Source organism: Dendronephthya gigantea, unplaced genomic scaffold (genome assembly GCF_004324835.1).
Source record: "Dendronephthya gigantea isolate DGI-Jeju-01 unplaced genomic scaffold, DenGig_1.0 000026F, whole genome shotgun sequence".
Classification (NCBI taxonomy): Eukaryota; Metazoa; Cnidaria; class Anthozoa; order Malacalcyonacea; family Nephtheidae; genus Dendronephthya; species Dendronephthya gigantea.
Window position 1 is genome coordinate 1,668,924 of NW_021163036.1, and position 20,784 is coordinate 1,689,707.

Genomic DNA, 20,784 nt, shown 5'->3' on the forward strand with positions numbered 1-20,784 from the left:
ATAAACTCAGGGGGGGGAAAGTACATTTGCCTGTTCTTATTAAAGTGGAGGGAATGCTAAGAAGAAAGAGGAAAACAGCTTATTTTAAAGCAGAAACCATCGTTCTTACCTCATAGGAAAAAGCTAAAAATGATAGCTTTCCCAAAAATCGAAAATAAGTTTCCCAGTTTCTGGCTAATGCTGCTGCTGAAGATGGCTAAAGATAAGTCTAAACCCCCCGGGTTACAGACTTTGCCCTATTCTCCCAGGTCAGGCCACGGAAGGGTGTAAAAAGATCATTTGCATTTTGAATGCAAAAATTGCATATTATAAATTTTAATCTCGCTTGATATTTGTATTTTGAATATACTATACGCTGCTTAAGACTTAGTGCACTGTCCTTTTTTGTATTTTTTATCGGCGTGAGCTCACGGCACCTTGAACTTGGAGAACTTCATGTCAAACAACGAGAGTTTGCAAACGGCTAGAAGACGCCAAAAAGACATCGGTCAGAATCAAACTAGCGAAAAAGTGGAGTCCAAAGGCAGCGAGCAAGCTTCTTTGAATATTGTAGACGAATCAAAGCCTATCGAGGTAGCCACTTGTGTATTTTTTAGATTAAACTGTCTTAACTTATGAGATTTATGTGCTCGAATGATTTTTGAATTGCGGTTGTAAGACTTTAAGATTGGTGTTTTTGTTGATCTTAAAGATGTGTACTTAAGATTTGATCGGTAATATGGATGTGTTTCAAGCATTGTTGTGTAGTTGAAACACACCCTTGCCATCTGTCTATGTTTACGTTTATGCCATCGTTTTTTTCTAATTCATCTGATTGATCGTTGTTAATCTTGCAATGGGTTTATTCTGGGAACTTGCAATGTTGAGGTCAAGTTGCAACGAAGTGTTGTGAAATAGTATCATGTGATTTATACTGCTTTGATGTTATTATTCCCTCAACCTGCCAGCTATTCCATAAACCAATATCTATGCCTCATTCTGAGCAGGCAGTTCATTTATACTGAGGATTAAATAGATTGACACTTCTAAGTGCAAGGTGTTATATTACTGTACTTTAGCAAGCTGACAGCAAAGAACTCCTGGCTACGTTAAATCCAAGGTATTGATTTCACATTTCTCATTCATTGGTGATGTTGAACAGTCTTGGTAACCAATATATCAAATTTTTTTTAGATGGAGAAATTGGTGGATCAGAACCATATTTACATGGTTGATGATAATAGCCTTTCTTTTTATTCTATATCTTGGTCCTTTAGCCTTGATCATTTTGGTAGGTTTAGTTTATTGAAATTTTAGAGTTTGAAAAACTTAGGCAAAAACTCCAAGTAGCTACCTTAATATGATTTATTTTTACTACATTATTGATCAGAGCCACTTTAAGATGATAAGAGGATGCATAAATCTGGTCGACTATATGAGTTGTGTAATCCTCTAAGAGCCACCTTAAGAGCAATGTGTTGGTTAAATCAAAATGAATAGACCCACTTTAGGTAAACTATCATGAGCCAGCTTAACCATATTTACTATACCAGATCCAGTTGATTCAAATCAAATGCTTTCATGAAATCATCTCAATTGGTCACAAGAAATACCAGAGTTTGAGTCTTCCTTGGTTCCGTACATTGAGCTGGTAAATACGTTTATTTATACTGGATAGCTCTATCAGTTCTAAATTGTTCTTTCTAGAGGTCCAGTAAGGATCATCTCTTATTGATCCAGTGTTACTACAGAAGAAAACCTAAACTAATCTAACTTTATTTTTTAGGTACTTCTTACTTTGTAGCAATTATTTCTTTTATGGTGAAAGTATTTCAGAGTACTTCCAAGGCTTGCTTACTCACGAGGTGGGTTTATCTTTGCGATAAATTTCATACTCAGGTTAAAGATTCAAACTCACTAAAACATAATGACTTGTCTTCATTGTAGCATATTCTTCTGCAATATCTTATTCAATATCACCGGCTGATCTCATATGGATTATATTGTATTGGTGGGTGCCATGCAAAATCACCTGTAATTTTATATACTATTATAACTATACAGTTAATTACACCTGAATTTCTAACTGTATTTCCTCCATCATGCCTGTAGGAATAATGTTATTTGTGAACAGCCTTAAAAAGGACTTCTATAAGAAACAATTTGCATTGGTTAGTGCTTAAACTATACTCAGAAGTCGTACCTCTATCATTTTCAAACACTTCTTGCTATACAGACCCACTTAAAATATCTCCAACGCTTTTTTTATCGTGTTTAGTTTGGTTGGACCCATATCACCCTTTTAGTTATCGTCACTCAGTCGCATCTTGTCATACAGACATTGTTTGAAGGAATGATATGGTGAGAATACTTTTCACCCAGGATGAAAACAAGATATAAAATTAACAGTACTGCTTTATTTGTAGGTTCTTCCTACCAGTCTCATTGGTTATCTGTAATGATATCTGGGCTTATATTTTTGGTAAGAGTTTTTTCACTTTCATAAAGAAGTTTTATAACTGGTTATTATGATTGATTCAGTAAGCTTTGACCATATAATTGTACTTTTTTTACAGGATTTTTCTTCGGAAAAACACCATTAATAAAGGTGTGAGAACATTTGGTTACTTTGGCAAGTTAAGTACTGGTGATGTTAGTTTATTTTGTATTTAAAATAGAAGATATCATTGTTTTTCTAGTTGTCACCGAAGAAAACATGGGAAGGTTTCATAGGTGGTGGAGTCATGACAATTGTGTATTCGTTTGTTGTAAGTATTGCGGTCAGATATTGTTGCTGTTTTTTATTTAAATATAACCTGCATTTCAGTTAGTTTTAACATCAACCAATCAACTTACCCTTATTTTAGGGTGTGTACATAATGTGTCACTTTGACTACTTTACTTGTCCAGTTGAGGTAAATTAGAATCAACAGCAAAACTGTCTGTCATCTTCAGTTAGACTTTGGACCTAACATAGAGTGTAGTCAACACTAACATCTCATTATTTTCTCACAGTACAACAGCGAGAGTAAAACGTTCCTCGCCTCATGTTCGCCAGCACCTCTCTATCAACTCACCAAATATCCGCTCCCTGCATTCCTTCATTATCCTTCACAAATGGTAGGTTTAGAAAATGCTCCGGCATTCAGCAATGAACTCACATCCAGAGTTGAAGACCTTGCAAACAAATATATTGCTAATATAATTAACAATTTGAGAATTGAGACATAAATATTGAGTTTTTTCTGTATAGTTTGGTTTCCAGGAGGCAGTCATTTGGATGTATCCAATGCAAATTCACGCTTTCTTCTTGGCTTTATTTTCATCTTTAATCGCTCCATTTGGTGGTTTCTTTGCAAGTGGCTTCAAACGTGCTTTCAAAGTGAAGGTAATCCAATCTCAAGGAGAATTTATTCATATGCAATTCAAAAACCATAAACCTTCTTCAAATCATTTGTATCACTGGTGATGATCCTTAGGAGGTTCTCAGTATCAGCCTGCCACAAGCAAGCCTGGCTTGAGTGCCACTCGTGAACAAATATCTACTTAGTCTTAGTGCTTGGTGTATTTCAGGACTTTGGTGATACAATTCCTGGACATGGTGGATTGATGGATAGATTTGATTGTCAGTTACTGATGGGAACATTCACCTACGTCTATCATTTCACACTCATAAGGTAAAGGCCTTCACCTCATTCCACATTTATATGCTAAAATGCTCTGCCTGGAAGGAATCGTACCTTCAAAGATACCTTATTCATCTTGTTTTTGTTTCAGAGCTCCAAATCCTGGGAAAATCCTTCGTCAGATCATGTCCCTTTCGCCAGAGCAACAACTGTTGTTGTTTAAAAAGCTTCAAGAGGAGCTCACACAATCTAAAATGCTAGGACAATGATCTATTTTATTTATATCACTCTGTATTATAGAAGTAACTCGTGTAATTTATTTTTTTGAGTTAAGTTTTATGATCATACCTAGTTCCATTTTGAGTAAGATTTTTTCAGGGCATCCAGAACTCCAGGAAAACTCAGGATGTCCCCCCATCTATTCTGTAATATGCTTCAATATTTCTTGATTGAAGATTTAAATGAATTTAGGAAAATTTGAACTTGAAGTTAGGCTGTTACCATTGAGATGTAAATCATCTTAAAGATCCAAGATAGAGAATCCAAGATAATTACAAGATAATAGACTACTTAATGACCTGAGAATAACAAGAATATATGTGCAATAACTTTAATTTAACTTTTAACTAACTTAAATCTTGTTGCCAAGAACAATATGCACTCAGAATTATTAGAATAGAACATACGAAAATTATTTAATGCAAGGTTTTGTTATTTTACTGTAATACTGTATTAAATTTATCACAAGAACATCTCCAGCTGTCATGTTTAGTACACATTTTTTACCGTCAAAACTTAAATGGACAAAACCAGTGTATTCCCAAACTTTAATATTTAACATATTACAGGATTATTTTTCATTTTATAATTTACATCATGCTGAACATAAAATTTATAATACATTAAAAGGCAATAGCTTGGATGGTCAGAATGGTAGCCAAAGGCCAATTTGACCAAGAGATGATAACGAAAGGAGAGATCATGCAGGGATGTAACTTCTGTTGTTTGTGAATGTTTTTTTTTCTTTTATTGTGTATTTTCAACCTCTTCATCATCAATCTTAGGTGCAAGGTAGAATCTAAAATGGATCAGAATATTTCTTAACTCCCTATAGCTCTGTGAAATCACCAACAGTGTTGTATGGGTACAATGGATATCTCAGTTAGGCGAACATTTCCCCTTACATTTTCCCTCTTGTAGACCATGGACTAATTTTAAAACTAAAACATGGACTAACACATTTTCACACATTTGAAGTGAAGAAATATTACACACTCACTTTATTGAACCAATGTCACCAACTTTATATTCCACGACTACAAAATGAAAAGAGAGAGTTATTGTCTGAAAAGTCACACACAAAAGGACAGACTTTCTTACCTAATGGTACTTCAGCCTTTAGTGACAAGGTGACAGTTGTTGATAATGGGGTTGCTTTGGTAAAAAAGTTCAGATAACGAGATGCGAAGGTAAGACTGCAGGCTTCGTGAAGTTCAATGGATACCTGAAGTGGTTGAAAAATCAGTATGTTATCTCTTTTTGAAACACAAATATCTTGATGTAATAGCAAGCTTACTTGATCATCTTCATTGTCAATGCTGGAATTCTGTTTTAGATTAATCTTTCCACTTCCAAGATCCCCACTGCATGAAAATGTTACACCTTCCTTTGTGCATGTTATTGTAACTAAAACACAAAAACAGCCATTGTTAATTAATATGGTTCATGTAAGGTCAATATTCTCTTCTGATAAAGGACGTTTTTCAACTCTAAAGTTGGGATCATTCTGAATTTGCCAACTAACCAGAATCACCAATTTGGCTGAGATCTCGGCATATTCTCTGTAGTTCTGCAGATGGCATTTTTACGATGGATGAGTATTCTGTTTCCTGCATACAAAACATAGATAAATGTTATTGAACTTATTTGTGTTCATATCCAAACACCAGAACTTTAACTTACAGGAATTCCAAGTGTTTCTGCATCAATATCCATTAGTTTCATACTATATTCAGACACCTTTTCCTGGTCTGTTAAAAATGTAAAGGCACAAATTAATTGCTGTAAAATAAAGAGTAAGTTGTTTGGGCAAATGTTAGTTTAATTAACACATTTTATATAATAGAGAACATTTCATACTTGGGCTTTCGAAAATTAAATTAACAGCATCAGCATTGTCCTCCGCTCGGATTGTGACCACATCATCATTGCTTGCACATTTCATGATCTTTGAAAGGCTATAATAGATAGAAAGACAGCTGTATTTCAAGGTTGTTTTAAGGTTAACAAATCAGATTTTAGAAAGAAATAGCAGCCTTGGCTTATTACAAGTATCAGGTGAGACATCTTTGAAAACAATAGGTATTCTTACTTTCCAATATTCAGACCCAGTGTCAGATTTCTGTCACATCGGAATGGATCAAAACCATCGGCGTTGAGGTCGATAAAACACAAGCTGACATGAGCACTGTCCATTGCTTGCATTGACATTCCATTGTTGGAACAGTCCCAGTTTGCCTCAGTGACAAGGTCCTTTATCGCATCCAGCACCTTCTTCAAAAGACTACCTTGTACAAGACGTGCTTCAAACATGGTTCTTGGAGAGCTGGAGTTTTGTTTTTCAGATTATGTTATATCACCTACAAGGCAGAGTATCCATCCTTAGTTATTAAATATTTCACTCAAAATGAATGTCCTCTCACATTTTTGCCTGATTTCTAATCTTCCAAGTTGCACAGATGTTGTTAGGTATAGTTTTAACTGTTCTTGCTGCAGATTAATACCAGTACAGCTAAACTTGAGAGCGTATTAAACCTAGTATTAAACATCGATAGTAAAAAAAAATGACATTGCCTCACGAAGTCTATCATGCTGGTTTATAAGGTTGAATTCGCATTAAAAGCAATTGCCAGCGATTAGTTCCCATTTCTTATGAACTAGACCGTAAAAAGTGCTCATCAATGTCAATATTTCTCTCTTATTTCAGATTTATATTGCATCAAAATACTATTTTCCTTTTTATCAACAAGATCACCATCATTTCGTCATTGAAATTCAAGTAATCTCGGACAGAAATATAGTGTGTATCATCCCAAAATTATACATTTTCAAACACTTTACAATCTTTCAGTTATTTATCTACAAATATAGAAACAGATTGCCTAAAATCTACAATGACTTAAGTAAAAAAAATGCAAAAATAAAATATCCATCTTACCTTCCTCGCGAATGTGCACCTTATGGCGTTTGGCGGCAAAAATGTGTACATTACGCGCCAAAATTACGAACGTTCTTATTCGTCAGTTTCAATCACGTGGGTGAAATTCACGCGGGCTCGCGCGCGTTAACTTTTCTGAATTAGCAAATAAGGAATTTGAGGTCACGTGATTCCAGACAAGTTTGAACAAGAACGAAAGAACGACAAATTACTGAACGCATTATATTCAGAGGCTATTTTTAACTGGAGTATCACACCTCGTGATCAAAAGCCCATGTTAGTGTTGCAAAGACGCCAATAAGTTAAAATATGCCAGATTTGATTTCCAATATTTTTTCCTCAGGCGATAGCACTATTCACCCCAGTCCATGCACAGCCAAATGCAAATTGCCACTTGGTATTGATCACAATAATATAGCTGTTGCTTTTCAGATTCAGAAACTTGCCATTCTTATTTTCACCCTTGTACACTATTTTATGAGGGCCTTGGAATAATTCATAAAAAACAAAATCAAACCAACTTGTACATTGAGATTTGGTACCCTTTATTGAAAATGATAGTCATGCTCAAATTTACAAACGTCTTCCACGACGACCACCCTTGCGTCTGGTGCTGTCTGAGGGAATTGGAGTCACATCCTCAATTCTACCAATCTTCATTCCGGATCTTGCCAGAGCCCTAAGAGCCGACTGGGCACCAGGTCCAGGGGTCTTGGTTCTATGAAATGTTGGAAAGTTAATAAAATTGTTCAAACATTAGAATGTATGTAAAATATCTTCCCAATTCGGGCATATTATTACCTGTTTCCACCAGTAGCTCTGAGCTTGATGTGCAGAGCAGTAATACCAATATCCTTACATCTCTGAGCAACATCTTGGGCTGCTAACATAGCTGCATAAGGTGATGCCTGAAATACATTTAATAAGATTAATCTTTAAGAATAGATATTGGTTACATATTTGCCCCATCTCATCTCTTGCATAAAAGGCTGATGCTGATTGGTTCTGAGTTGGTCAGCTTTTTTCATGTTTGCCTGATGTGGTAACACATGAACTTAACTTGATCACCATTAAAAGTGGGGTTTTATAACATGCAAGGAAGTAGGTTTAAGATTTATGCACCTACAGAGGCTGGAAGCATGTGCCTTTTATGGTAGTTAACCAAGTTTGATTCATAATCGAAAAACTACATATTACAGAAATTAAACATAAAAATTTAGGTCACCTCATCACGATCAGCCTTGACCTTCATACCTCCTGTAACACGAACAATTGTTTCTCTGGAAGAAAGCAGCCTGATTAGTTGAGATAGTGGATGGTGATCATGACAAATGGTGGTCATGACAAATGGTGATCACAAGCAGTGGTGCTTCTACATGGTCACGGTATCAACGTTGATCAAAAATATGGGTTGTTATTTAATTTAAGGATTTTTTAAAGAGGATGATGTTTTTCAGGGTAACGGTCATAAAAGTAAAATAATAAATTTTTGTCATTGATATTGAATAATACAGAAAAAGACACATATCTTCACAAAATCATTAATAATCTTACTTTCCAGAGAGATCGGTAACATGAACAAATGTATCATTGAAAGACGCAAAAATATGCGCTACACCAAACACATTTTCTCCTTCCGTAACTTGTGGTCCAAGCGTAATTTGTGCCTCCTCTTTAGGAGCCTTTCCTTTTCTGGGAGCCATGCTAATGAAATGAGAAAAAACATTGCTAAAATATTGTAAATTTACGATATAGACCACTCAGGGGAAAGGAGAGATATACTTTTACTATGTGTGGCGATAGTGAGGGGGAATATTTAAAGACAGAGCTAGGATGGAATGGATTTTAAACCGTACCTCAAATCTTATAAAGAACGAAGGAAAACAACATCGAAAAGGAAGATTTAAAATTCGGAAACGTGCGAAGACTGGTGACAAGAGCGACCAGAAGCATAATAATTCATGTAATATGGAATATTGTGGATCTCCTGAGTTTTTTTTTCTGGGAATATTTTGTCTAAAAAGAGCACATTTTTCGATTCCAAAATTCTGAGAATTTCAGTTCTGAATACCGGAATCACAGCCTTTTTTACGTACTTGAAAGTTGTGCTTGAAATTATGTTCCCCAAACCATAGGTAATTGATTACCTGAAATTCCAAGTGCTTTCGATTTTAATTTATTAAATTATGATTTACGAAAGTCATTATGAGTCATTTATGACGCAACGTAATTTCAACCTTTGAATTGAGTCCATATTTCCTCCTCTGGGTGACGAAATAGTTTTAATCTATTCTCTTTTCTACAAAGTATAAACATATAATATCGAAAAGGATTTAATAAATATATTTGAAATGCCAACGATACATATAAACGTGAGGAAACTCGCCACATTTCTACAGTTGGGTCTCGTCAGCGTGATAATCTATTATGGAATGAAACTTGTAATTGACAGTTTAGATTCAACGAGAAAACGACCAGGACAATTGACACAAAAAGAGGTAGAGATATCGGTCAAATTTATGTTAGAAGTAGTTTATTGGTTTGTAAGAACTTTAGCGAAGAAAGTTTGAGTGGTAATGCTTCTGTGTATGGGAATGGTAAACAAAAATGTTGTCTTAATTATACGTGTACAATGTAGTAGACAATAGATGATGAAGATGTGAATTATAGTGAATGTTGTTGTATAAATGGTTCAGAGCAAGGTCTGGCTTGTAAGACTCATTCTGATAGTCATATAAGCCACAAATTGCTATAGTATAACCTTTGTACAATGTACAACAGTCTAAAAAAGAGAGCTTTTGTAAACTGCCTCATTTCTCACCCCCAAATGGTATTAAAACCATCAGTAACACATCATTTTCTTCGAACCTGCTTACTTTATAATTTAGACCATATTTATTATAGGAAATATCATTATACATACTATTAGACTCACTTTATATTACCATGCAGTCACCTGCTGTGACAGTCTATGACTGCAGTCATGTCTGTAGTCATGTCTGTTTTTTGTTTCCAATAGGCTGATCAGTTGTTACAAAAGATTGGTTTGAAAGGGATTCGGGTAAGCAACTATCATAACTGACACTTTGATCAATGTACTACAGAGGATATTAGGTGATATGATATATCACCTCGAATTCTTCCACATTTTCCCATTAATGTTTGAGGGTGATCTGCATGTAGATATTGATTCCTTTCTTTCATTCATTTCAGTTAACAGATCATGAGTTATCATTAGCATCAACAGTTATAGATCCATTGACAATTCCTGTCAGTTGGAAAGACATTGGTGGTCTGGATTCCCTAATCAAGGATTTAAAGGTTTATGAGGAAACATATTAACGTGAAGTCTGTTCTGTGGCAGTTTTTTTACCGCTTGTTTTGCTAATTCTTTCATTTTATCTCTCAATATAGGAGACAGTTATTTTGCCAATGAGGCAAAGGTCTCTATTTAAGAAGTCACATCTTCTCTCTGCCCCAAAAGGTTTCACTTTCAATGCAAATTTGTTGTGAGTTTTGGCAATTTTATTAAAAGACAATGTTTTTTAAGATTGTATTCTTTGTTGTATAGGGGTTTTATTATATGGACCTCCGGGTTGTGGGAAAACAATGGTTGCTAAGGCCACAGCAAGAAATGCAGGTGATTAATTTACCTAAAACCATGTAAATTTTAGAAACTATGAGAGAAATGAAATGATGTATAATCAGGGAGCTAGCTTGAGTGCATTTTTTTGCAATAAAAACGTTGTTTCTTTCAAGGTTGTCGTTTCATAAATGTCCAAGTGTCTACTCTGCATGACAAATGGTATGGCGAATCGCAGAAGTTAGCTGCAGCTCTTTTCTCACTGGTAAGTACTGAGGAGGGTTGATGTTCATGCAATGTCAGAGATTTCATCACCATTTGATATATTTCATATAGGCAAGAAAATTGGCTCCTTGTATAGTGTTTATAGATGAAATTGGTATGTAAATGGCAGTGAAAATAAAGTTGCAACCATCCATAGCAATGTTTAACTAATTAGCAATCATCTTTATCACAAAATCCTACCATTTCTAATTGCTTGTTTCTTGATTTTTCAGATTCATTCCTGAGAAGTCGTTCCCTTCACGACCATGAGGTCACTGCAATGGTGAAAGCACAGTTTATGAACATGTGGGATGGTATGTTCAGTCATTGCTACATTAGCCTTGCCTTACACTAAAATGCAGCCAGAGATGTTTAGGCAAAAAAATTCTTACCATGAATTTGCAGACCCTAGATGAACCTGTAACTTTCACATCTGAATGGCTTTGTTGAAACCTTAAATGTTAGGCTGTCATGTTTAACATGAACTCCACTATCCACTACACACTCAAGTGACTCAACTTTCTATGACATTGGCTGTGAGCAAGTTTAATATTTTCTCAATCATCAATTTCCCTGGCAGGTCTTCAAACAGAGGAGGATTGTCAGGTGATGATAATGGGTGCTACTAATAGACCAGAGGATGTAGACACAGCAATTCTAAGAAGAATGGTTGCTGCATTTCATGTTGGTCTGCCTGTGAGTGTGCGAAACATCAGATTATTATCATTCAAAACTCTATCTAACTACAGTCCAATTTTCCTTGATCGTATTTCTAGGACGGAAAGCAAAGAGAATCAATTCTAAAGATCATTCTTGCAAACGAAAGGGTCAGTGAGACAGTTTGGTAGTAAAATTTTAGAGCCTGTTTTGAGACTTTGAGCTTATACCGTTATACGTTTAGTTAGTGCAAGGTCCACAAATGCAACTTGCAGTATCTCACATTTTTCAATCGTCCAGGTGGAGGAAGATTTTGATTACGGCCATATTGCATCTCTAACGGAAGGTTGTTCTGGGAGTGATATAAAAGAATTATGTAAGTTGATCAACAAGAATCCGAGTTCTCGGTTTTCTTTCGTCAATGCTCTACAAGCTAGCCGTGTACTAAGGTTCGTTTTGTACTTAAACAGGTCGAAGCGCCGCAATAGGCTGTGTCAGAGAGTATTTATCAGGTTTTGAGTGGTAAGTACAACTGTACAAGGATAAAATATTTACACGTCCCCATACCGTCATTAATGAAAACGTCTTTGGCTTTTCGCCAGATCTATACTACTTTAGAAGCTTGTAATATTCGCTTGTAATATATACTGGCTTTTCCAATCCACTAGCGAGTTTCGCTATTACCATTGCGGCAAATGCCGAATTGAATGTGAAAATCATTATAATTTTCACTCCTCATACTCTTGATAAAGCCTTGCATACTGAAAGGGAAAATGAAAGAGTTTATAGTTTCATTTTCAACATGTCACAATAGAGGTTGACTAACCTATGCCTCGGTGTACATTGCGAGTCTGTGACGCCTGGTCATTGACGTTGTACTTTATTTATAGCGATGAAGACTATGCAAATCTAGAAAAACTGGATGAAGTGACTATCAGAAACATTAATACGAAAGACATGGAAGCAGCTATCGAGAAGTGCAAACCACTTTTTGTTCATCATAAATCTCGAACTGAAGCACAGAAGTAGCTTTCCTATAATTATAAAAACTTATATTAGCTTTATTACACGGAATGGTCACAAGACATGGTCTGAAAATCTAGCAAGCTTCGGTGTTTCTAGCTAAGGTTTTGATGTTAAGAAGACCCAAATCTTTTGAAACTTTTCATACTTGATATTTCGGAGGGATTAGCGAGGTAACACCATTAGAAAGATTACTTCGTTATTCAGAAAACCCATCGTGTTCACCATTTAAAAGTTGCATATAAACATGAGCAAAATGAACCAATACCTTAGGCTTGTTTCCAGACCATTTCTTTATCGATTGTTGCTACGATAAGATTTTTACTCACTGGTGTCATAAATGCTGAGTCAGTTACTACCATTTTGATAATATAACAAGCTACATTGAACGAGGAGACTATGGTGACAATAGACAGTGTTCTGACAGGGATAATATATAATATACCTTAAGTTAAGTCTTAGAAACATGAACTTTATGTTGAATTTTGTTTGGTCATAAGTAGGAATAAACAGTAACAAAACAAGCCTTTGGCCTTTGAGAATAATTTGAATAGTCATTCTTTTCCCGGAATGAACGAGGAACATTGCGATGCTTCTGTGCTGTGTTCATTCCCATTGTTATATACCACACAATTCATACCGAGTATCTCAACAAAAATATGGGATGGAATAACATCTCTCAACGGTAGTCTATTCTGGTAACAGTAACACAACAGTATGATGGTAGTTCCATCAGTATAACGTTTACACTGAAATGACATAATGTATCATCTCCACAACCGCTGGTAATATCACTTCTGCTGGTGGGCCAAACCTGTGGTAATCTTTTGCCACAAATCTTTCTTTTTAGCCGTACTTCGTCGTATGTTCTGAAGCAGATCATTAAACTGTGTCATCCCCCCCGGCGCCATGCAGTACGCTCCCCGAGCGTGCATTATAAGCTCGACAAATTCCGGGTACTCGGACTTCGGAAGACCTTGTAGATTCTGCTGCACGCATTGCGAATAGTTCATGAGGCATTTTTGAACCATAGGACTCAGACTCGGCGAACGAAGATGAAATGCGATCTGGTTTGGATTGGCTTTTGCCATGAAACGGGCCGCTTCTAAGGCAAGCTCATGTAAAACGAACGGACTATGAATTGAATTAACACAAACTCTACAGAATCTCTGCAGAGCGGAAATGCCTACTTTATTAGCAATACCGCATAGCCAATGTATTTCGGTTTTGAATGGCGGGCTCTTTGCGAGCATCGTGTTCGGTTGATCGTCGGCTGGTCGTCGGCCGAGGTTCTCCAAGGCGAGCATGCCCACTCGATACGCACTAGCAAGCTCCTGTTGTACTTGTGGTTGTCCCCAGCCCCCAACCTGGTAACTCTCGACCAAGTGCTGAACTTGCTGAGTGATCTGCTGTTGAACGAGTTGTTCCGGGGTGGGAAGAGGAATGAATAATGCATAATTCCTGTTGTCACGGTAACCATATGACGTGGCCTGCGAGTGATGGGAGGGTGATAGGCCCGTGCGAGGCATTTTTACAATGACCGGTTGTTGAGAAGAGTGGGCGTTAGAAATGCGTCTTCGTGACTCGTCCTCAACCCGTGGTTCCGTAGGTTCTTCATGGGGTCCGCGTGTTTCGCGATCATCGTGATTGCCACGTGGGTCGTTATCCTGGACCTCGTGGGCACCACGTTCCTGTGGACCTCTGTGTTCGCCATTTTCCTGAGGCTGTGCTTGCTCGTACAGATATTCCCAATGTTTGGCGATCTCGAACAACACTTCAGGGTACACTCCCCCACCACGTGCAGCCGTTTCCACCGCTATACACGCTTCCTTCAACAGTCCTGAACCCTGCTCCTTGCACTGGGTAAGAGCGCTCCTGATATACCCCGGGTTCAAGGTGTGCGCCATAGACAAACACGCCAAAGCAAGCTTTGCGGCTCTTTCAACAGTCAACTGATCGTTCGACTTCGACGCTCGGTCGGAAATGGACGCAACTTCAGCTGCAGTGAGATGATCTCGCCATTTCTCGTGGAGAATGTTCAATGCTATGTTCCCCAACTCGAGGGCTTGCGTGGATATCCACGAGACATGCGCAGAATAGGTACGAGAAAGCCAGTTAAAGCAAGTCGTATTGTGCAGTCCCAGGGCGAACAATCCCAGCTCGAACGCGCAGAGTTGTAATGAACGATTACAAATGGATTGAGTTACGTTGCTCGTGGGCTCAGCTTGCCCAAATATGGAATTAGGGGATGGCGTCGCCCCTCCAGCGAGCATAAGAACTTTCTTTGCAAGTTCAAAAGTAAAATGTGCTTCAGCCTCCAACGCTCTCTTATCGTGATATGATCGACTTTTACTCGGGTTTCTGTTCCACTGGCCATATCGTCTCCCTTTCCTAAACTTACTTCGGTTGTCGTGATTATCACCCTGGGGTATGTCATTTTCTTTCTGAGATTCAGGATTTTTAGCTTCATTCCATCCGTCAGAATTCCAACCATCGTCAACCGGAGGCGCACGATTTTCATTGTCATTTTGAGGTACCTGATTTTGAGAGTCACTCTGAGCGATGGAATTTACACTACCATCTTGCGGAATGCGGCTTCCACTTAGGACATCATTTTGAGTGATGGAGTTTTGCAAGACATTTTGAGCGATTGATTTTCGACTTTCATCTTGAGGGATATCAATGGGTACATTACTTGCTCCCTCGCGATGGTCTATGCTTGAGCCACTGATGTTCCCTTCTCTCCCCGCCAACCCACTGCTACTCCTCTGTATCCGTACTTCTTCCCCGGGTGAATGGTTACCGGAGATTTCCCCCTCACTATAATTTTCCCGAGAGGGGCATCTCGCCGGGACGTGGGTGTCGTTGTCCGAGTCTCTCCCACTATCCCCGGCCGCTCTAAACTCCTCCTGTGGGGAAAGATCATCCGAGAGGCAGGAACTCCAGGAATTCTGACGAGAACCCGAGGAGTCTGTAGACAATGATATCTTCGCATTGTCCGATGATGACCTCGATGCTGTCGACTTGTCGTCGGCAACGGCTCGGGAATTGTCGTCATCCTCGTGAGACGATTGCCTTGATAATTGAGAATCAAAATAGATCTAAGTAACTCCCCATCCACTTCTAAATCCCAGTGTTGGGAGAACACTTTCTCACGTGTCCAAAATGATGTAATAGATACAGACAACCCCCCCAAAATGATGCAATAGACACAGACACACACAGGGGGGCTTGTAACAATCAGCCTACCTTTTCCCGCGCTGAGCAAACCCACGACGACTATCCCCAGTCCTTTTCTCGTAGCTTTTTTCCTTTCTTCCCTTGTTATTACTATTTCGTCGGTTTCCACTGAAGTGAGCCTCCGGCAGTCTGTAGCGTTTGCGATCCAGCAGACACTCCTTGACTTGCTGTAGATACGTGGAGTTATCTTTGGCGTAATCCAACAAGGCTAGAGCCAGTTCACCTCGCTGTCGTCTTATTCCTTCGCATAACATTGGATATTCTGTCTCAAGTATATCTGATTTCATGTCTGAAGAGAAAAAGGACTGATATAGACTGCTATAATAGAAGTCAGAAACCTGGAATAATAATTTATACTGGATAGCTCTATCAGTTCTAAACTGTTCTTCCTAGAGGTCCAGTAAGGATCATCTCTTATTGATCCAGTGTTACTACAGGAGGAAACCTAAACTAAACTAACTTTATTTATACTGGATAGCTCTATCAGTTCTAAACTGTTCTTCCTAGAGGTCCAGTAAGGATCATCTCTTATTGATCCAGTGTTATTACAGGAGGAAACCTAAACTAAACTTTATCAATACTGGATAGCTCTATCAGTTCTAAACTGTTCTTCCTAGAGGTTCACTAAGGATCATCTCTTATTGATCCAGTGTTACTACAGGAGGAAACCTAAACTACACCAACTTTATTTGAACTAAGCTCTATCAGTTCTATTGGAAAACTATATTTGTTTCCCTCAGAGGAGGAGTAAAGATCACCTAATATTGATCTTAAGGTAACCTAGGCTACAGTCACGTATTTATACAGGACAGATACAGGCCTATATTACCCAGCTATGCATTACATTAACATCGCTTACTTAAGGCGGCGAGTCCAGTTTTAAATCCCAATTCCTTATCCTCGTCTGTCGGATCACGAGATTTGGTCAAAACGTGAAATAGGAATATCGCTAATTTGATTGGCAGAACAGCCTTGCCTCGTTCCAACTTCCCCTGACACAACAACTGCGCCTGTTTCCTCGCCACTGTGAACTCCGCTGAGCCAAGAGGCAGCTTGTTTAGAAGACTAACCAACTCCGTCTCTTGATTTGCTAATTTCACCTGCAAAGGAAAAAGCGATTGAATGTTTGCTGTCAATCAAAGCGAAAATTAAAGTTGAAACATTTTTCTCACTCACTTCAAGCGCTTTGCTCCTCGCAGGTCGTCTCAGAGCCTGCAAACCATGAAGGCCAATCCTGAAGGCCAAGTGGTGTTTCCTCGGATCTTGATGTAAAACGTTGCAAAGAAACGTTGCTCGAACCACAGAACTCTTGATAAAACAACTGGAGTCTTCAACTTGTCTTTCCACCGAATCATTTCCTTCCTCGCCTTGACAGTTCTCAGCAAGAATCCTCTCGGAAATTAGTTCTGCAATTTGACTTCCTTCTGGGTAACCATGAACCTATGTGAAAAATCGCAAAGAACAGCTACAGATCGATTTAATAACTCACACTCTGTTCTTCCTAGTGGTGCAGTAAGGATCATCTCTTATTGATCCAGTGTCACTACAGGAGGAAACCTAAACTAAACTAATTTTATTTATACTGGACAGCTCTATCAGTTCTAAACTGTTCTTCCTAGAGGTCCAGTAAGGATCATCTCTTATTGATCCAGTGTTACTACAGGAGGAAACCTAAACTAAACTAACTTCCGAACTTTAACTCTATCTTAATGTGACCGACATGTGTACATACCTGTAGAGCCTCAGCCCTGGTGCATAGTGTGTCAACATCTTCGTTAATCTCCTCAATATGCTTCATTTCAAACTCAGCACTCGAGGTATGACCAGTGATCTCTTGGGGTACTAAATCACCGGGATTGTTCTTGCTAGTGTTTGATCGAAGAATAATGAGTGACCAGTCCAGTGAGCAAGCTTCGATTGCAGTTTTAAACCCAGGGAAGTTTTCAATTGCTCGAGCGTATCCAAAGATTCGGTCACCAAGATAACGGGCTGAAAAGTGTAAAGAGAATGATGGTAGAAATAAAATAATAGGAGGGACGGAGGTGGCAATATAGTATGTAGCTGGGAGATATGAAGGATGAAATAGGGAGAAAAGGAGGGAGACATGAAAGATGAAATAGGGAGAATAGGAGGGAGACATGAAGGATGAAATAGGGAGAATAGGAGGGAGACATGGTGAGGAAAGATGGGATAGAGGTGTGATGTATGGGGATAACTTTGACATGTCGAAGGAGGAAGAAAGTATATGATAGAGGAAATTATTTTACCATTTTTAGCTTTTTCAATTGTCTTGCATTGCCATTGTTCCAATCTTTCCCTCAATTTCTGCTTTTCATCAGAACTCAGCATTGGATCCAAGCACGCCAACCGCCAAAGGACTACCAGCTCATCACAAAAACTAGCACAAGCATGTTTGGTCATCTCTGTACTTGCAGTATTGATGTTGCTCTTGTAATCATCTTTGTTCTTCTTATAAGACTGTTCCCGTCTCCCTGAGCCCTGGCTACGACTGTTGAACCACCACACAACAATCTGGTCAAAGGAGAGACACTCTTGTGTCAGTAGTTGCAATAGTTCAACAGCATTTGGGTCTCTGTGTTGGAATAGTTCTCGTACGATCGAGAGCAGGTTCCACATGCCCTCTGGGTCATGAGTTGTCAGTGGCCTCAGCAGGTTTGACCTGGTAGAAAAATTTAATCAAATCTTAGAATACCAACTACACTGGACCACCACATTTGAGATATCTTTTTCAGGTAGTTCAGACACAAACCACGACAGCTTATTGTAGAATACTACCTACACTGACACCGCGGAAATTGGTATAGGCTTAGCCGCAATTCTCGATACTTAGACTTCAAACTTGGTGAGGAAAAAGATTTATAAATATTCAAGAAAATATGTCTTGCACAAAAGATTTGAAGCTTGCTCACGGTAAAAACGAATCGTCTGAATTAATAACCTTGTGTATACTTTAAGCCTCAAAATGGCCATTTCACAGCGGTCAGATGTGTATGATGAGCTGTCAAAAGATTGCAGAATGCGTATTCAGAAGAAAAATTGAACTTTTTTAAGATATTCAAAAGGTTTCTCTTTGATAGGGCGATACAGAAATGCACAATTGTGAACCAGCGATTAGATTTTCGGGTTGAAACGTCTTAAACACCAATTTCTGCGATGTCACCTACACTAGACCACCACGTTTGAGATATCTTTTTCAGGTAGTTCAGACACAAACCACGACAGCTTATTGTAGAATACTACCTACACTGGACCATGTGTAGTAGATATATTTTTCAGGTAGTTCAGATGAACCAGTAAAATGCCTACACCGGAACACAATATCATTAACTTACCACTCAGCTGCAGTTGGTGGAGCAGTAGATGCAAACTGCAAGTTGTAAGCTTCTTCTAAAACAAAAGGACCAGGACCGCAGAATTTTGACAGCATTTTTCTGATGTTATCACGAAGAGCTTTTTCATCCATCCACCACTGGTTTTTCGTTTCAGCAGATGGACCTGCAGTTGGATCTAGGAATATAAAGGTGGTCAGTAAAATGCTTTTATATTTTTTAACTTTTAGAAAGACAACAATACCTGGAGCTCCAACTGCAGTGTTTATTTCTGAGTCATTGGACAATAGCAACTGATCAAGAAGTTTTTGAGCATAAGGCAATAACTGAAATATACATAAAATTTGGTAAATTAGTGCATGGTAAATTAGGTCTGATAGAACTACCCAGTGGATAAAAGTTAGTTCAATTTAGTTTTGGTTTTCTAGGACAAACAGTTTAGAACTGATAGAGCTACTGTATCCAGTATAAAAAAAGTTAGTTTAGTTTAGGTTTCCTCCTGCAGTAACACTGGATAAATAAGAGATGATCCTTACTGGATCTCTAGGAAGAACAGTTTAGAACTGATAGAACTATCCAGTATAAATAAAGTTAGTTTAGTTTAGATTTCCTACAAGTGATGTCAGTGCATGATGTCTACCTGTTGAGGAAGTTCACTGATTAAATATTGAGAAAACTTCTGCAGTTGGTTTCTTTGTAATCTTGAGAGAGACTCAGACACAGGAGGCCTCAGAACCACTGACTGTGGCTGATATATTCTGTGTAGACACAGTGCAACAATATGAGAACACCATGCTGCCGTCGGACCACATGTGCACATGCATGAAGTCACATGACCTCGGTCAAACACCACGGCAGACTTATGCACCTGATCAATGTTACAATTGGTCGGTAACATCCCATGATTATGAGGAAGAAGACAGCCACTTAAATGAAACCCTAAAAAAATTCAGATGTTCAATCAAGCCAATGTGTTAATTCACACTGTTATATACACATACAGTGTCAGAAAAGTAACTTTACTATCTCTGCACAGACAGATAATACGCTTTGGATCAGTCTAAATAAAGAATATGATTTGCTTCCTGAAAATCACGATAATCCTTTCCTACAAGTTCAACAACTTTGTTACAACTTGTTGACATATTTTGCAACAGGTATGAAGAGTTCCAAAAACCCCTCAAATTCTTTCGCCACAACTCAAAGAGATCTAATGCGTACCTATTTGCAACGGTTCTACGACAGCTTTGACACGATAAAGTTGCTCTCCTTTTGAAAATTCTTCAGACGAGCCATTAGCCAGGCACGAATACAAACGAATATTATCATCGCTTCGGGGAAAAGACCAAAACGCGATCCTCAACTGTAACTGTTCTGGCAAATTCGGACATGATTTCTCCACCGTTTCAAATGAAACAGAGACAGCTACAACTTTCGAGCAAAGTTCTATTAAAGTCTCAACATTTGGCTGGTTGTTTCGCGATGGGAAAGTGTCGTTGTTTGAAGCGCTTCTTTTCCAACCGCGCCAGTCACCACAAATACTTTCGGGGTCGGAGACCCAAGAACACAGTGACATTTCATCGAATCTATCACTGTCTTCAAAACTAAAAGTGCCATCATTATTTTCCCCAGAGTCCGTAAGATTATCCATCTCTATTTTGATGTTAAAACCGCACAAGAAACGTTCGCATTTTACGTTACAAACAAAACTTTGTCCGACATTCTTCCATTTCCGATCAATGTCGAATACTTGTCTGTGAATGTCTGGTTCATCTTCGTCCCCAGGTCGAATTAGAGGATTACGATTTGGATTAGGTCTTAGATTAAAGTTAGATTAGGGTTAAC

The 20,784-nt window shown here is 38.3% G+C and overlaps 5 protein-coding genes across 5 annotated transcripts; 2 read left to right on the forward strand and 3 right to left on the reverse strand.

Annotated features, from left to right (window-relative positions):
* Window positions 1-287: 287 nt before the first annotated feature.
* LOC114523111 (phosphatidate cytidylyltransferase 1-like) lies at window positions 288-4,352 on the forward strand. The gene is made up of 16 exons (XM_028543953.1): window positions 288-573; window positions 1,059-1,099; window positions 1,174-1,270; window positions 1,533-1,630; window positions 1,766-1,844; window positions 1,927-1,990; window positions 2,092-2,150; window positions 2,258-2,340; window positions 2,406-2,461; window positions 2,556-2,587; window positions 2,679-2,747; window positions 2,847-2,894; window positions 2,995-3,099; window positions 3,233-3,367; window positions 3,553-3,656; window positions 3,757-4,352. Exons 1-16 carry the CDS (start codon window positions 436-438, stop codon window positions 3,872-3,874), a joined length of 1,326 nt encoding a protein of 441 aa, XP_028399754.1. The 5' UTR covers window positions 288-435; the 3' UTR covers window positions 3,875-4,352.
* A 276-nt stretch (window positions 4,353-4,628) lies between these two features.
* LOC114523112 (proliferating cell nuclear antigen-like) lies at window positions 4,629-6,865 on the reverse strand. The gene is made up of 9 exons (XM_028543954.1): window positions 6,823-6,865; window positions 5,977-6,244; window positions 5,745-5,842; window positions 5,568-5,635; window positions 5,410-5,494; window positions 5,182-5,291; window positions 4,986-5,109; window positions 4,885-4,921; window positions 4,629-4,683 (listed from the first exon to the last, which is right to left on the reverse strand). The coding sequence occupies exons 2-9, from the start codon at window positions 6,195-6,197 to the stop codon at window positions 4,632-4,634; spliced, it is 795 nt and encodes a 264-aa protein (XP_028399755.1). The 5' UTR covers window positions 6,198-6,244; window positions 6,823-6,865; the 3' UTR covers window positions 4,629-4,631.
* Window positions 6,866-7,350: 485 nt separating this feature from the next.
* LOC114523117 (40S ribosomal protein S14) lies at window positions 7,351-8,755 on the reverse strand. Its single transcript, XM_028543960.1, has 5 exons — window positions 8,679-8,755; window positions 8,377-8,526; window positions 8,048-8,102; window positions 7,624-7,730; window positions 7,351-7,540 (listed from the first exon to the last, which is right to left on the reverse strand). The coding sequence occupies exons 2-5, from the start codon at window positions 8,523-8,525 to the stop codon at window positions 7,396-7,398; spliced, it is 456 nt and encodes a 151-aa protein (XP_028399761.1). The 5' UTR covers window position 8,526; window positions 8,679-8,755; the 3' UTR covers window positions 7,351-7,395.
* A 317-nt stretch (window positions 8,756-9,072) lies between these two features.
* LOC114523037 (ATPase family AAA domain-containing protein 1-like) lies at window positions 9,073-12,372 on the forward strand. Its single transcript, XM_028543846.1, has 13 exons — window positions 9,073-9,320; window positions 9,842-9,883; window positions 10,036-10,143; window positions 10,237-10,306; window positions 10,394-10,462; window positions 10,582-10,670; window positions 10,742-10,784; window positions 10,903-10,983; window positions 11,250-11,365; window positions 11,446-11,496; window positions 11,627-11,702; window positions 11,797-11,848; window positions 12,217-12,372. The coding sequence occupies exons 1-13, from the start codon at window positions 9,174-9,176 to the stop codon at window positions 12,353-12,355; spliced, it is 1,083 nt and encodes a 360-aa protein (XP_028399647.1). The 5' UTR covers window positions 9,073-9,173; the 3' UTR covers window positions 12,356-12,372.
* Window positions 12,373-12,864: 492 nt separating this feature from the next.
* On the reverse strand, window positions 12,865-20,681 carry LOC114523036 (zinc finger SWIM domain-containing protein 8-like). Its single transcript, XM_028543845.1, has 10 exons — window positions 20,161-20,681; window positions 19,580-19,878; window positions 19,184-19,265; window positions 18,943-19,117; window positions 17,857-18,269; window positions 17,322-17,578; window positions 16,766-17,029; window positions 16,449-16,689; window positions 15,599-15,878; window positions 12,865-15,424 (listed from the first exon to the last, which is right to left on the reverse strand). The coding sequence occupies exons 1-10, from the start codon at window positions 20,588-20,590 to the stop codon at window positions 13,141-13,143; spliced, it is 4,725 nt and encodes a 1,574-aa protein (XP_028399646.1). The 5' UTR covers window positions 20,591-20,681; the 3' UTR covers window positions 12,865-13,140.
* Window positions 20,682-20,784: the final 103 nt, after the last annotated feature.